The following is a 13454-nucleotide window of genomic DNA, read 5'->3' on the forward strand; positions in this document are numbered from 1 at the left end:
CGCCTGGGTGGCTCAGTCGTTAAGCGTCTGCCTTCGGCTTGGGTCATGATCCCGGGGTCCTGGGATCGAGCCCCACATCGGGCTCCCTGCTCCGTGGGAAGCCTGCTTCTCCCTCTCCCACTCCCCCTGCTTGTGTTCCCTCTCTCTCTCTGTGTCTCTCTGTCAAATAAATAAATAAAATCTTTAAAAAAAGAAAAGAAAAAAGAAAGTCTAAAGAAATAAAAAAACCTGAGCAAAGACATTAACATTCAGACAACATAGGAGGAGATAGACTCTGTAGTTTAAGTCTAGGCAATTCACTAAAATAAAACAAAAACTCACAAAAATATATCAGAATCTGTTGTTGCTACTATATAATGTCTAAAATATACAGTTTTCAACAAAAGAGAAACATACAAAGAAACAACCCATGGCTTTTACTCAGAAGTCAATAGATATTGATGCTAAGTAGGCTACATGTTGGATTTAGCAAAGACTTCAGAGCACCGATCATAAATATCTTCACAGGATTAAAGGAAACTGTCCAAAGAATTAAAAGAAAATACAATGAAAATAGGAAGTCTCAATAGAGAAATATAAACTGTTTAAGAAAAAAACAGCCAAATGGAAATTCTAGAGTTGTAATATACAGTAACTGAATGAAAATTCATTAAATGGTCTCAACATCAGATTCAAGATGGCAGAGGAGAGAATGAGATAGCTCAAAGGTACGGCACTAGAGATGATCTCCAAAGAGCAGAGAAAAAAGGTATTGAAGAAAAATGAACAAAGCATAAGAGATCTGTGGGACAATGCCTGGTGTATCAACATACATGTAATAGGAGCTCCAGAAGGGCAGAAGACAGAATGAGGCAGCAAATTATCTAAAGAACTAATGGCCCTGAATTTCCCAAGGTTGTTATCTACAGATCCAGAATTCTCAATGCCAAGTAAGATAAGCACAAAGAGAACCACAAATAGGCACATAGTCAAATTGCTGAATAAAAAAAAGAAACCTTGAAAGCAGCAGTGGAAAAACAGCTTTGTACAGGGAAACAACAATATGATTAATGGCTGATTTTTCATCAGAATAACAGAGGCTAGAAGGTAATGGAAAAACATACTCAAAATATTGGAATAAAATTCAACTAAAAACTATATATTCAGGAAAACTACCCTTTGAAAATGAAGGTGAGGGGCGTCTAACTGGCTCAGTCGGGAGAGCATGTGACTCTTGATCTCGGGGTTGTGAGTTCAAGCCCCACATGGGTATAGAGATTGCCTAAATAAATAATACTTTTAAAAATGAAAAGAAAATGAAGGTGAGATCGACATTCCCTGATAAACAAGATTTGTTGGTAGCATTCTTGACCTAAAATTAATACTGAAGGAAGCCCTTGGGCTGAAAGAAAATGGGAGCACATGGTAACTCAAATCCACAGAAAGGAATGAAGAGAACTGGAACTGATACCTGGATAATAGACTGTATACATGAACACAAATACTCATCAACTTGTGAATGGTAAACAAAACGTGTATCTACTCAGCAGAAGGAGGAATAAAGTACTAATTCATGCAAGAACATAGATGAATCTCAAAAACAGCATGATGCATTTTGAAAGAATCACAAAAGACTACATGCTGTATGAATCCAATTATATGAAATTTCTAGAAGAGGCAAAAACAGAGCTAGAACAAAGATCAGTGATTGCCTCAGACAGGATGAGAGTAGGCATTGCTTGCAACCAGCCATGGAGAAACATTTTGGGCGTGATGGATATCTTCTAAAACTGGATCTTGATCATGATTACATAACTATAAATTTACTAAAACTTCATCAGACTGTGTAATTACAATAGTTGAATGTGTGGTATGCCAATTATACCTTAATACAGTGGTAAAAAATGTTAACAGTGCCTGTTTCTGAGTAGTGTGCGTGGAGGTAATTGTCCCTTTCTTTTTGCTTCTATTGCATTTTCTAGACTGATTACATAAACATCTATTATGTTTGGAATAAAAGACAAGTTAAAAGTAAATTTTTAAATAACAACTCTATTTAAAATACTTTTGAAACTAAAATTCTCCCTCTACATACACACACACACACACACACATACACACACACGCCCCCGGCAGGAATCCCGGTAAACAATACTCTCTATCAGAGTTTAATTTAGCTAAATATATAGTCTTTCATTGCCCTTGGGAGTTTAATATGGTAGTTATTTGGGGGTCTTAGGATAGGCTGTTCAGGCATGGCTTTCTTTTCCTACAGAAAAATCCATACCTTTCATCAACAGAATAAAATTACGTCAACTGATGCCATCAAATTATATCTCAGACTTTCTGAGGGTCCTTATGAGACCCGGAATGAGAACAGGCAATGACTTTAAGTATGAAATGTCTAACTGAGCCAAAGCTGTATTAGCTACTTGTAAAGGCTAGCGGCCTGCCTTAAATGTTCCCCCTTTTTTTTGCAGATGCTGTTGAGATATATTTTATAAAAAGTATCAATGCGTATCAAGCAACATTGGGCCCAACAGATTATGAAACACTGACGACCATTGAAGAATTCTGCAAATGGCTTGTCCAAAATGGGGAAAAACAGGTAAATCTGAATAGGTAAATCAACAAGAGACAGTGTGATCTTGGGCAAGATCCATTCCTTCATCTGTAAAATAAATATAATAATAGTTCCTCTCTCAGAGAGTAGTCATGCATGAATTAACTATTATTATTAAACATAAGCTTGGAATGTTACCTCTTCACAGAAACAGATTACTTAGGTGACATGTCACAACCGCCTGGTCCAGGTGGGTTACGTCAGTGTGACGTAGAATGCCTCTTCCGTAGAGTTAATGGATTAGAACTGGCATACTCCTTCAGAATTGCCCAGAGGATTATAATACACTTTTCTTTAATTCCCTAGGAGGCTTACAGACTGCTAAAGGCCGCCCTGAGGTCTCAGGTCATCAGCTATGGTGACTGTAGTGAAAAGGTGGCCGAAACTTTTTACAACATGGGCAGGATCTGCTTTGCCAAAGGAGAGTTCAGGAAGGCAATTCAGCTGTTGAGGAAGGTGAATGCTGGCTGCTTTTTACATTTTCTCCCGGGCCTGTAAGCACAATGTGAGGAGTGATGCATGTGTGTGTGTGTGTGTGTGTGTGTGTTTATTTTCCCTTTCTTTCCCACCCCTCCCCTTCCTTCTGCTTCCTTTCACCTCTCTCTCTTTCTTTCCTTCCTTCTTCTTTTTTCCTTCCTTCTCTATTCCTTTTTATTTTTTAAGTAAAGCGAAAATTCACTTTCTTAGATGTGCTAAAGGAGAACATGATACAGAAAGTTTTGTTGTGTGAATGCCTGGACCAGAGTCTTAAAAGAGTAACACCCCAATGTTAGAATCTGGGTCTGGCAGTGGCCAAATATCAGGAAAGCACCCAAGGAATCAGGAATCAGGAACACCTTTTATAAACCATTCTTACCCAAGTACCAATTCCTCTTCCAGGGGGCTCAGAGGTCCCTGGATGTTCATATCTTGTAGTAGGATCTGGCAAGAGGTATGACCAAACAGTTGTTCAGCTAGTCAGCATACTGACAGACCAAGGCTAAAGACATGATAGATCAGTAGGGATGTCTCTACATAAAATCTAAATTTGTTCAAGGTCAGAGGAAGAGTTGGTAAAGACCAATCAGTACTCATGTGAGGAGAGTGGAGTCCCAAGCAATCCGTACATGTACATTGGCAAACATCATGTCTGGAGAGATTTTTATCTCATTTCAGGTTAACTAAACAGAATCAGAAAATAAGTTATGAAGACAGTGAATAACAGGAGAAAGGGGGGGCCTCATTTTGAAGATTCTGAGAAAAAGAAAACCTTAAGAAAATAAGTTGCAGGGACCAGAAGAGTATCTTTGAGGGAAACATGAACATAGGGATGGGAGCAGAGAAACCTATAAGGAGAGAAAATTTTACAATGAAAGGATGACAGTCTGAAGCCAAAAGATGAGATGAGATTTAAGAGTGAAATAAGGGATTTCAAGGGAACAACAAATCCAATAGAATTCAAATCTACATGGAAAATAGGGAAGACTGTCTTAACATGTCACAGTGATGGTGAGATTTCCCAAATCTAAAATTGCAGCGATGTCAATAAAAATCAAAACAAAAATGAAACAGACTAACAAAAAACAGAGTCCTGAGCCTCACCTCAAACATTTAAATCACAAGTTCTACGAGGTGTGTCTAGAATCTGTATTTTTAATACTTCTAGAGATGTCATACCCTGCCCATTTAAAGGATCAGAGATTTATATGACAGACTCGAAAATCTGTCCTAGAATGCAGAGAGAAGAGAGAGAGAGATAATGAGAAAGTCGCTATGGAGGGCAGAGTAGAGATTCACCTAAAGAACGATAATACTTGGAAGAGAAACAGTAATCAAAGAAATCATTGAAAACAACTTTTCTGAAAACAAACAAACAAACCCGCCCCAGCATACATGTTATAAGGGCTTACCATATTCTACACAAGACGAAAGGAGAGCCCGTTCTAGATATTACTTGCTAGTGGCTGTCTGAAGCCATAGCCACCTCCTCCATTTGGAATAGGGAGTCAACGTGGGGATTTAGGATTCTGTAAGGTAGGTGGGGGCTGCATCTTGGTTATCGGCTTTTATCCTGAGGGCTTTAGGCCCTACTTCAGGGTCCCAGCCCAGAAAGGCGGGGAGGTGTAGAAGGGCATGCTGACAGTATGGCTCTTGTTTTGAGCTTTGAACTCCTTCCTCAATGCTGGGGATCTGCTATAAGTGGGATGCTGGCCATGAGGTTTCTGAATTAGCGGATGTTAATAGATGCTCTTCTGGGGGTTGGCAACTACTCCTGGAGCTAAAACGAAGGCGAGAGACCTCAGCAAAAGTTGATGCTGTGAGGAAACCCCTTTGGCAGACAGAATAGAGCATAAAGAGAGTGACACTTTGGGCTGACTTTTTTTCTTGGGCAGTCCAATGTTCATGTAAAAGGAGTCAAAGTTAAATGCAGTAGGGTGGAGGTGAGAAGATAAAGAAAAGACAAACCTTAAAAATTATAACCTTGTGATGGAATAATTTTTATTTGCATACAATAAACTGCACACATTTTGAGGTGCACAGTTTGATCAGTTTTGATATCTTGACCTGTGAAACCGTTGCCACAATCAAGGTCATGAATATATCGGTCACCCCCAAAAGTTTCCCCAGTCCCCTTTGTAATTAATCAATCCCACCCCTCCCCCACCCCCACCCCCACCCCCAGGCAATAACTGGTTTGCTTTGTCACTAAAGATACATTAGCATTTTCAAAAACTTTATATAAGTAGAATCCTATAGTTACACATTTTTGAATCATTCTTTCAGCATAATTATTTTGGGACTTATCCATATTATTGTGTGTATCATGGTTTACTTTTATTGCTGAATGTTACATTACATGGACACCATGATTTTTTTTATCCATTCACCTGATGATGAACATTTGACCGTTTCCAGTTTGGGTTTATCATTGATAAAGCTGCTGTGAGTGCTCATGCACAAGTCTTTGTATGGATATATACTTTCTTCTCTTGGGTCAATCCTTAGGAGTGAAATGGTAGCACTATGTAATATGATAGGTGTATGTTTACCTTTATAAGAAACTGCCAAAATTTTGGAAAATGGTTGCATCATGTTCTATATTCCCACCAGCAGGGTCTGAGAATTCAGTTCCTCCACATCCTTGCCAGTAGCTGGTGTGGCCAGGGCTTTTCATTGTAGCCACCCTAATAGGTATGTAGCGGTATCTCATTGTATGTGGTTTTTAAGACTTCCTTCCTTCCTTCCTTCCTTCCTTCCTTCCTTCCTTCCTTCCTTCCTTCCTTCCTTCCTTCCTTCCTTCCTTCCTTCCTTCCTTCTTTCCCTTCCTTCGTTCCTGTCTTTCTTTCTTTCTTTTAGAGTGAGAGAGATAGAGAGATCACAAGTGGGGGGAGGGGCAGAGAGAGAGAAAGAGAGAGAATTACAAGCAGACTCCCCACTGAATGTGGAGTCCAGACAGGGCTCAGTATCACAACCCATGAGGTCATGACCTGAACTAAAATCACAAGTCAGATGCTCAACCTACTGAGCCACCCAGGCGCCCCTCATTGTGGTTTTCATTTGTATTTATCTTGAGCATCTTTCCTTGCCCTTATTTCTCATTTTATCTTCTTGGGTGAAGTGTTGATCCAAATCTTTTGCTCATTTTTCATTAGTTGTTTGCTTTCTTATGATTCTTTTAGAAGTTCTTCATATATCCTAACCGCGGTGTGTATGGTGCCTGTGGACTTGTATATGACTCCTTTAAGATAATTGTAAAGTTGCCGGTGTCCAATTGTTGGGTGTTTGTATAAACACATGTTCCTAGTTCATGCCATAAATGATGCTATAAAGTGAAAAAAATGAAAGTTCTTCATATATTCTAGATACAAGTTCTTTATTTTTTAAAAAAAGATTTTATTTACTTATTTGACAGAGAAAGCATAAGCAGGGGAAGCAGCAGAGGGGGAGGGAGAAGCAGGCTCCCCTCAGAGCAAAAAGCTCGATGCAGGGCTCCATCCCAGGACCCTGGGATCATGACCTGAGCTGAGAGCAGACGCTTAACCAGCTGAGCCACCCAGGCACCTTTAGATACAAGTTCTTTAACAAATATATGATTTGGAAGTATTCTCTCTTGGTCTGCAGTTTGCCTTTTCATTTTCTTAACAAATGTCTTGTGAAGAGCAGAAGTTTTAAAATTTAATGAAGTCCAGTTTATCAATTTGTTCTTTTATGGATTGTGCTTTTGATGTTTTATCTAAGAAATCTTTGCCTAACCAAAGCCACAAAGATTTTTCTCTTGTGTTTTCTTTTAGATTTTTGGTAGTTTTAGGTTTAACATTTAGGTCTAGATCCACTCGAGTCAGTTTTCCTATATGGTACTAGGACTGGATCTCAGTTTAATTAATTAATTAATTTTGCATATGGATATCTGGTTGTTCTAGCACCATTTTTTGAAAAGACATTCTTTTCTCTACTGAATTATCTTTGCACCTTTGTCAAAAATCAGTGTGTGTGTGTGTGGATGTGGATTTATTTATGGATTCTTCTCTATTCCACTGATCTGTTTTTCTATCTTTTCTTAAAACTAGGCTCCACACCCAATGTGGGGCTTGAATTCATGCTCCTGAGATTAAGAGTCACATGCTTTACCAACTGAGGCAGCCAGGCACCCTCTGTTTTTCTATCTTGATGCCAATAACATGCTGTCTTGATTATTGTAGCTTTAAAACAGGTCTTGAAATCAGGTAGTGTTAGTTTTTCACCTTTGTTCTTCTTTTTCAGTGTTGTTCTGAGTATTCTAGGTTCTTTGCATTTCCACAGGAATTTTAGAATCACTGTATCAATTTCTCCAAAAACACGTGCTGGGATTTAGATTGAGATTACATTGAATGTATAGATCAGCTTGGGGAGAATTAACATTTTAACAATCTTGTGCTTCTTACCCATGAGCACATGGTGTTCCTCCATTTGTGTAGATGATCTTTACTTTCTCCCAATAATACTTTTTATAGTTTTCAATGTACATATCTAGTGCATCTTTTCTTAGTTTTATTCATACTGACTTCATATTTTGATGGTATTTTAAATGTGTCATATGAATTTCAATTTCTGATTGTTGATGCTAGTATATAGAAATACAAGGGATTTTTTTAATATAATAATTTTGTGTCCCATAAATTTGCTAAACTCACTTTTCTAGTAGCTGTTTATAGATTCATCAGATTTTCTACATAGATGATCATGTCATCTACAAATAAAGCTTTACTTCTTTCATTCTGATTGATGCCTTTTATTTCTTATCACATTGGCTAGAACATCTAATACAATGTTGAATAGAAGTGGTGAGAACAGGCAACCTGGTCTAATTCCTGTTTGCAGGGGAAAATAATTTAGTCTTTAATCAATTAGATTTGATGTTAGCTGTAGATTTTTTTATAGATACCTTCTTAGGGTGAGGAGATTCCCTTCTACTCCTGGTTTGCTAAGGAATTTTTGTTTTTAAATCAGGAATAGATGTTGGATTTTATAAGCTTGGGTATTGGGTATTATAAAAATTATTTTTCTGTACCTACTGCTATAATCCCTGATTTTTTTTTATGGATACTTCCTATTCCTGTGCCTTCAAGTTCACTGGTTTTTTTTCTTCAATGTCAAACTCTTAGTCCCATCCAGTGTATTGTTCCTTTCAGACATTTTCATCTCCAGAAGTTTGATTTAGGTCTTTTAAAAAAATGTGTTTTTCATGTCCTCACTTAATTTTTTTAATACATGATTAAAGTTACAATAACAGTTTTAATATACTTCTCTGCTAATTCTAACATCTATATCAGTTTGGGATTGATTTTTCTCATATGGATCACACATGCCTTGCTATCTTTGTATATTTTACCTTATTGGGTGCTGGATATTTTTGTATTCCTATAAGTATTTTTGAACTTTTTCTGGAAGTCAGTTATAGTTTGGTCCTTTTAGGTCTTGCTTTTTAAGATTCAGTAGATGAGACTAGAGCAACATTTAGTCAAAGGCTAAATTTCCCCCATTACTGAGGCAAAAGCCTTCTGAGTACACCACCCAAAGGTCCATGAAAAATGAGGCTTTCCAGATTGGCTGGTTGGAATAAGCACTATACCTAGCCCTGTTCCCTCCAGCCCCGTCAGCTGATTCTTTCCCCAGCTTTAGATGTGCTAATCAATACTCTGCTGAATATTTAAAGGGGACCCACTGCAAATATTCCTGGATCTTTTTCTATGCAGCTGTCTCTTTTTTACTCTGCTCTGAGAGCCTCCTGGGACTCCCAGCTCCTTATCCTCAATTCGGGGAGTCTGCTGAGCTTCACTTTGTTCCTTTCCCTGCATCATGGCCTGGAAATGCTCTCAAAGCAATAATCTGGGGGCAGTCATAGGATTTATCTCACTTGTTGCCCTCTCTTAGGGACCACTGTTCTTTGTTGGCTGATGTTCAGTGTCTTGAAGATAGTTTCATATATTTTGTTTACTTTTTCTTTTACTGGCTGTTTCAAGTGCAAGGGTAAATCTGATCCCTATTATTCCATCTTGATTGGAACGAGAGGTCAGCAATAAAATTGTAAATGGAAAATTGCCTAAGAGTAAAGTGATACAGCATGAGAATGAACTGCAAATTTAGGACCCACACACAGATTTCATTTATGTCCATCCATTTGGTCATAGCTATTTGGAAAATCTTCATGGAAACCACTATTGCAGCCATGTTTTGGCCCTGTTACTTTGGGGATCTGTAGCCACATAGGGCAGTGGTAGGTGCAGTGAAGGGGAATGATACACATAGAACATGGGAGTGTTCAGAGCCTTCAGTTCAGGCTCCTTGTCCTCCGTGGCTGGGAACCAGGAGGAGATGCAGTGCAGAAATTTGAAATGTAAACTCATGATAGCTCCATTCCACTAGTGCTCTCCTGAGTTTGGTTTATTATGAAGCTGCTTGCCATCTGATTCTCTTTAACCTGCTGTGTTTCTCAACTTATCTATAGTGTCTGATGATTCAAATCCTTTTATATGGAAGCGAGCACAGTAAAAGCAGAGACACAAGAGACCTCCTTAACCTATTGCAGAGGTGAGTTCTGGCTCTGATCATCAACCATGTCATCTGTGTGGATATGTGGATATGTGGATAACATGGCCTTGCCCAGATTCATTCACCAACGGTGATCACCTTTGTTATTCTTGCTAGTAAGGCAGAATGCCAACCTATACTATGGATTTGGCCAAATCCTTTGGAAGTAACTAGTTGATTTCTAGTAGTGCCTCAGAAACCAATGTTATGGGGGTCTGCTGCAGTAATACTTAGTATTTATAAGATCTCTTTCAATGCTGAGCATTGGAACCAAATCTTACAAGGTAGTATCTCAGCTGACAACTTGTGACAGATCCAATATGGACTTATACAAAGTAAACGAATACATTAAACTTGTTTTTTCTTGCTGAACATACAAAATCTAGGTCCTTCGATATAAGGCAAGTATTTTGGCGGGGGAGGGGGTGGATTTAATTATCTCCAGAGTTAGTAATAAAAGAGTGTTTTGTGCAGACTTGTCCCTTTCTTTATTTGGCATATCATTGCTTTTTGTTCATCTCACAGTGATGTTGACCTTGAGCTATTCTCTTCAAAGACAGATTAAAATTTGTTGGGTGTAAGTGCCTATAACTGAGCTAGATCCTAGTCATGAAGTCATGAAGTACTTAATCCTCACAAATCCCTAGGATGATAGCTCTCATTTGACGGAAGGGAGCCCAATGTTCTGCAAAGGAACGTGCCTAAATTCACTTAGTCTTGGAGGTTTGGGCCTAAGCAAGTGTGACTCTAAAGGCCATGTGCTTTTCCCTTAGAGCCCTCTAATAAGGAGGGGCAGTGTTATGGAGCGAGAGTCAGGACCCTGACTGTAGTTTACCAGAGGTGGCTCACAATGGGTACGTTTCTCACCAGGCTGGACAGGTGAGGGACAAGATGAGCAGAGAGAACACATTCAGTGCATCCTATCCCCACCCACCTGAGTCAGAGCCACACCTCAACGAGGCCCAATAGAAGACTGTGTCCTGCTGTATCAGTACCCAGAAAAGGGCTCTCTAGCCTCTCTAGTAATGCCCATGTGAGGATGGTGTACGGGAAACTTTGTCCTCTACCTGCTAATGGGTATGCAAATACATTTTCCTGGTCAAGAACCATAACTATATATGTGTATATATATAGTTATGTGTGTATATATGTATAGTTCATTTCAGAAATGAACTTTCAGAAAATACATAGTTATATATATAGTTAAATATATAAAGTTCAGAAATGAACTTTCAGAAAAACAAAATATATATATATATGTAGTATAATTTTTTTTTTTTTTAGGAGGGGGAAGGGGCAGAGGGAGAGAGAGAATCCCAAGTGGGCTCCACACCCAGCACAGAGCCTGACTTGGGGCTTGATCTCACAACCCTGAGATCATGACCTGAGCTGAAATCAAGAGTCGGATGCTTAAGACTGAGCCACCTGGGTGTCCCCATAATAAAATCATAGGTATACTATAGAACTCCTTCCAATCCCCTGGCATTGTAAAATATATATATACTATTTCTAACCCATAAATAATCCTATTAGGTAGGTGTTTTTATCTCCCATGTTCAGGTGATGGAAAGTTTGAGTATCTTGTTTGAAATCACCTAGCTGGTAAGTGTAGTAAGATTTGAACCCACATCTATCATATTTCAAAAATGCACTTCTTTTTACTATGGAATAAGGATTCTGACTTTGATGAATTTGAGAATACATATGGAGACACTTGGTTAGCAGGTAAGTCTCCAGAGGTGCGTTTTACATATGGAGAAATGAGGACTGGTATTTACCCAGGAAGAGGCAGAGCTGGGATTTTGAAATCTAGCACCAGAATGTGCTCTTTGTAGGCAGTGTAGCTTACGCTCTGAAGGCAGACTCTTTGGATTTAAAACTTGGGCTCCAACCTCAGCTCTCTGACCTGGGTAAAGTTATTCAAGCTTTCTCGGCCTCTATTTATTTATTAAGAAAATAATAGTACCTTGCTCAAAAGGTGGTTTTTCTGAGAATAAGATTATGTATTATACAGCATACTTAGATCAAATTCTGGCAGGTCTTAAATGCTCAGTGGATGTTGGAATAATAATAATAATAACAATAATGATAATCTTTCTGAGATGCTGGAGGTAATAGGTCTGAATGTTTAAATGAGAAGCTTTTGTATGTCATGCAACTATTACTATTTTATTTTACAAGTAATGAGTAAAGAGTATATATTACTGGATTCATCCCTGTCAGCTTAACCTGCCTCTGCCATGTACTAAGTAAGTGGCCTGGGGGAAATCATTTAACCTCCTTGAACCTTGGTTTCTCCATCATTAAAATACAGATAATAGTATACCACATGAAGTTGTTGTGTGTTTTAAATAAAATAATGCATAGGACGGTGCCTGGCAGAGTACATGCTCAGTCAGTATTTGCAAAACAGCCTTCCCTCCCCCTTCTCCCTCAAAACTGGAGCTAAAGTTCCACTCAGCTTGTATTTAACAAGAGAAATTTCAAAGTAGCTGGAGTGAATCTACTTCCTCAGTAGCCTGAGGTTTTCCTTCCAGTCTTTCACTGTTCCTTGTTCCTTGTCTGTGGTTTGAAAAGAACCATAGGAGAAGAAGAAATGAGGAGGGGTTGGTCTAACCTCATTCAGACCCCAGGTGGTATGAATTTCTTTAGGTGCATGGAGACTGACTCTCTCTGTAAATGGCAGTGAGACCGGGACCTGGCAAGAAAATCCATGTAAGAGGAAGAGTCTTTTGAAGGGTTCTGCTGTAGGAGAAGTTGAATCAGTAGAGGTTTTTCTTCCACTGAAACAAGCCCATATCTCATTCCCCAAGAACTGCTGAGCAAAGCCATAGGAGTAGCTGCCAAAGCCCAGATGTCAAAAAAAACCCAGTACAAAAATTGTTCTCTTTGCTTGAGCATCTCGCTGGAATAATCAATCCCACGTGGCCTGGAACATTGCGAGTTTTCCGATGTGCTCTTGTGCTTTCTACCCCACCTCCTCCGGAAACCCCATGACAACATCCACTGGATGTTCACTGCCAGGAGCCCAAATTCTTGGCTTTTAAAGCCTCTGCAAAGAAGTGAAAGCAGAAATGGCCCCTTGAAGCAGGAGTTAATTCTAAGTTTAAATAGTAATTGCAATCCTCAAGTTAAGATTTTAGTCTATTGAAAAGGCACAGAACATCTCAGATTTGGGAGTAAACTTTTACCTAAATCACAAATGTACTTCAGTTTTAATTATTTACATATCAAGCTCCTTCTAGGCACTAAAAATACTAATATGTTTAAGATAGAGTCCTTTCAGAAAAACAGACACACGTGACTAGGTGACGAGTCTGTAGTAAAGCATTAATAGAAATGTAAACAAAGAGGACAAGTAATACATTGAAATATGGGTGGAAACTGTGTGTACACTGGGGGCAGGTTGCTGGGTCTTCAAAGGAAAATAAAATATCAGCAGGTAGCAGAGAAGCCAGAGGAGGGCATTTCTGGTAGCAGGAACAAAAGCACAGTGGCATGGAGATATTTGATATTTCTGAGGAAATACAAGTGACCGAGGGTGGTTGTGTTTTAAGGTACACGAGTAAGAACATGCTGGAGATGAGTTTGGAAAGATAAATTAGGGTCAGGTTTTGTGATGTTTTATGTGCCATGCTAAGGTGTTTAGAACTTATTTAGTAGTCAGAAGGATTTAAGCCAGATATGACATAATCAATTATTGGCTCTACAACATTTACTCAATGGAAGGATAGATGGGACCTAGGGAGATTTTAGAAGTAGGGAGATCAGTTAGGAGGCAGATACAACAGTCCAAGGGGGAGGT

The 13454-nt window shown here is 38.9% G+C and overlaps 1 protein-coding gene across 1 annotated transcript in view; it reads left to right on the forward strand.

The window, feature by feature from the left end:
* The window catches only part of LOC118006344 (tetratricopeptide repeat protein 23-like), a 42328-nt gene extending 32517 nt beyond the window's left edge, over positions 1-9811 (forward strand). Inside the window, exons 9-11 of the mRNA XM_034998963.1 lie at positions 2460-2587; positions 2909-3058; positions 9567-9811. Of these exons, the coding sequence (XP_034854854.1) occupies positions 2460-2587; positions 2909-3058; positions 9567-9653 (365 nt within the window). The 3' untranslated portion in view covers positions 9654-9811. The remainder of the gene's footprint in view (positions 1-2459; positions 2588-2908; positions 3059-9566) is intronic.
* Positions 9812-13454: the final 3643 nt, after the last annotated feature.

The sequence above is a fragment of the Mirounga leonina genome, unplaced genomic scaffold (assembly GCF_011800145.1).
Source record: "Mirounga leonina isolate KUSES-001 unplaced genomic scaffold, KU_Mleo_1.0 Mir_96, whole genome shotgun sequence".
NCBI classification, from domain to species: domain Eukaryota; kingdom Metazoa; phylum Chordata; class Mammalia; order Carnivora; family Phocidae; genus Mirounga; species Mirounga leonina.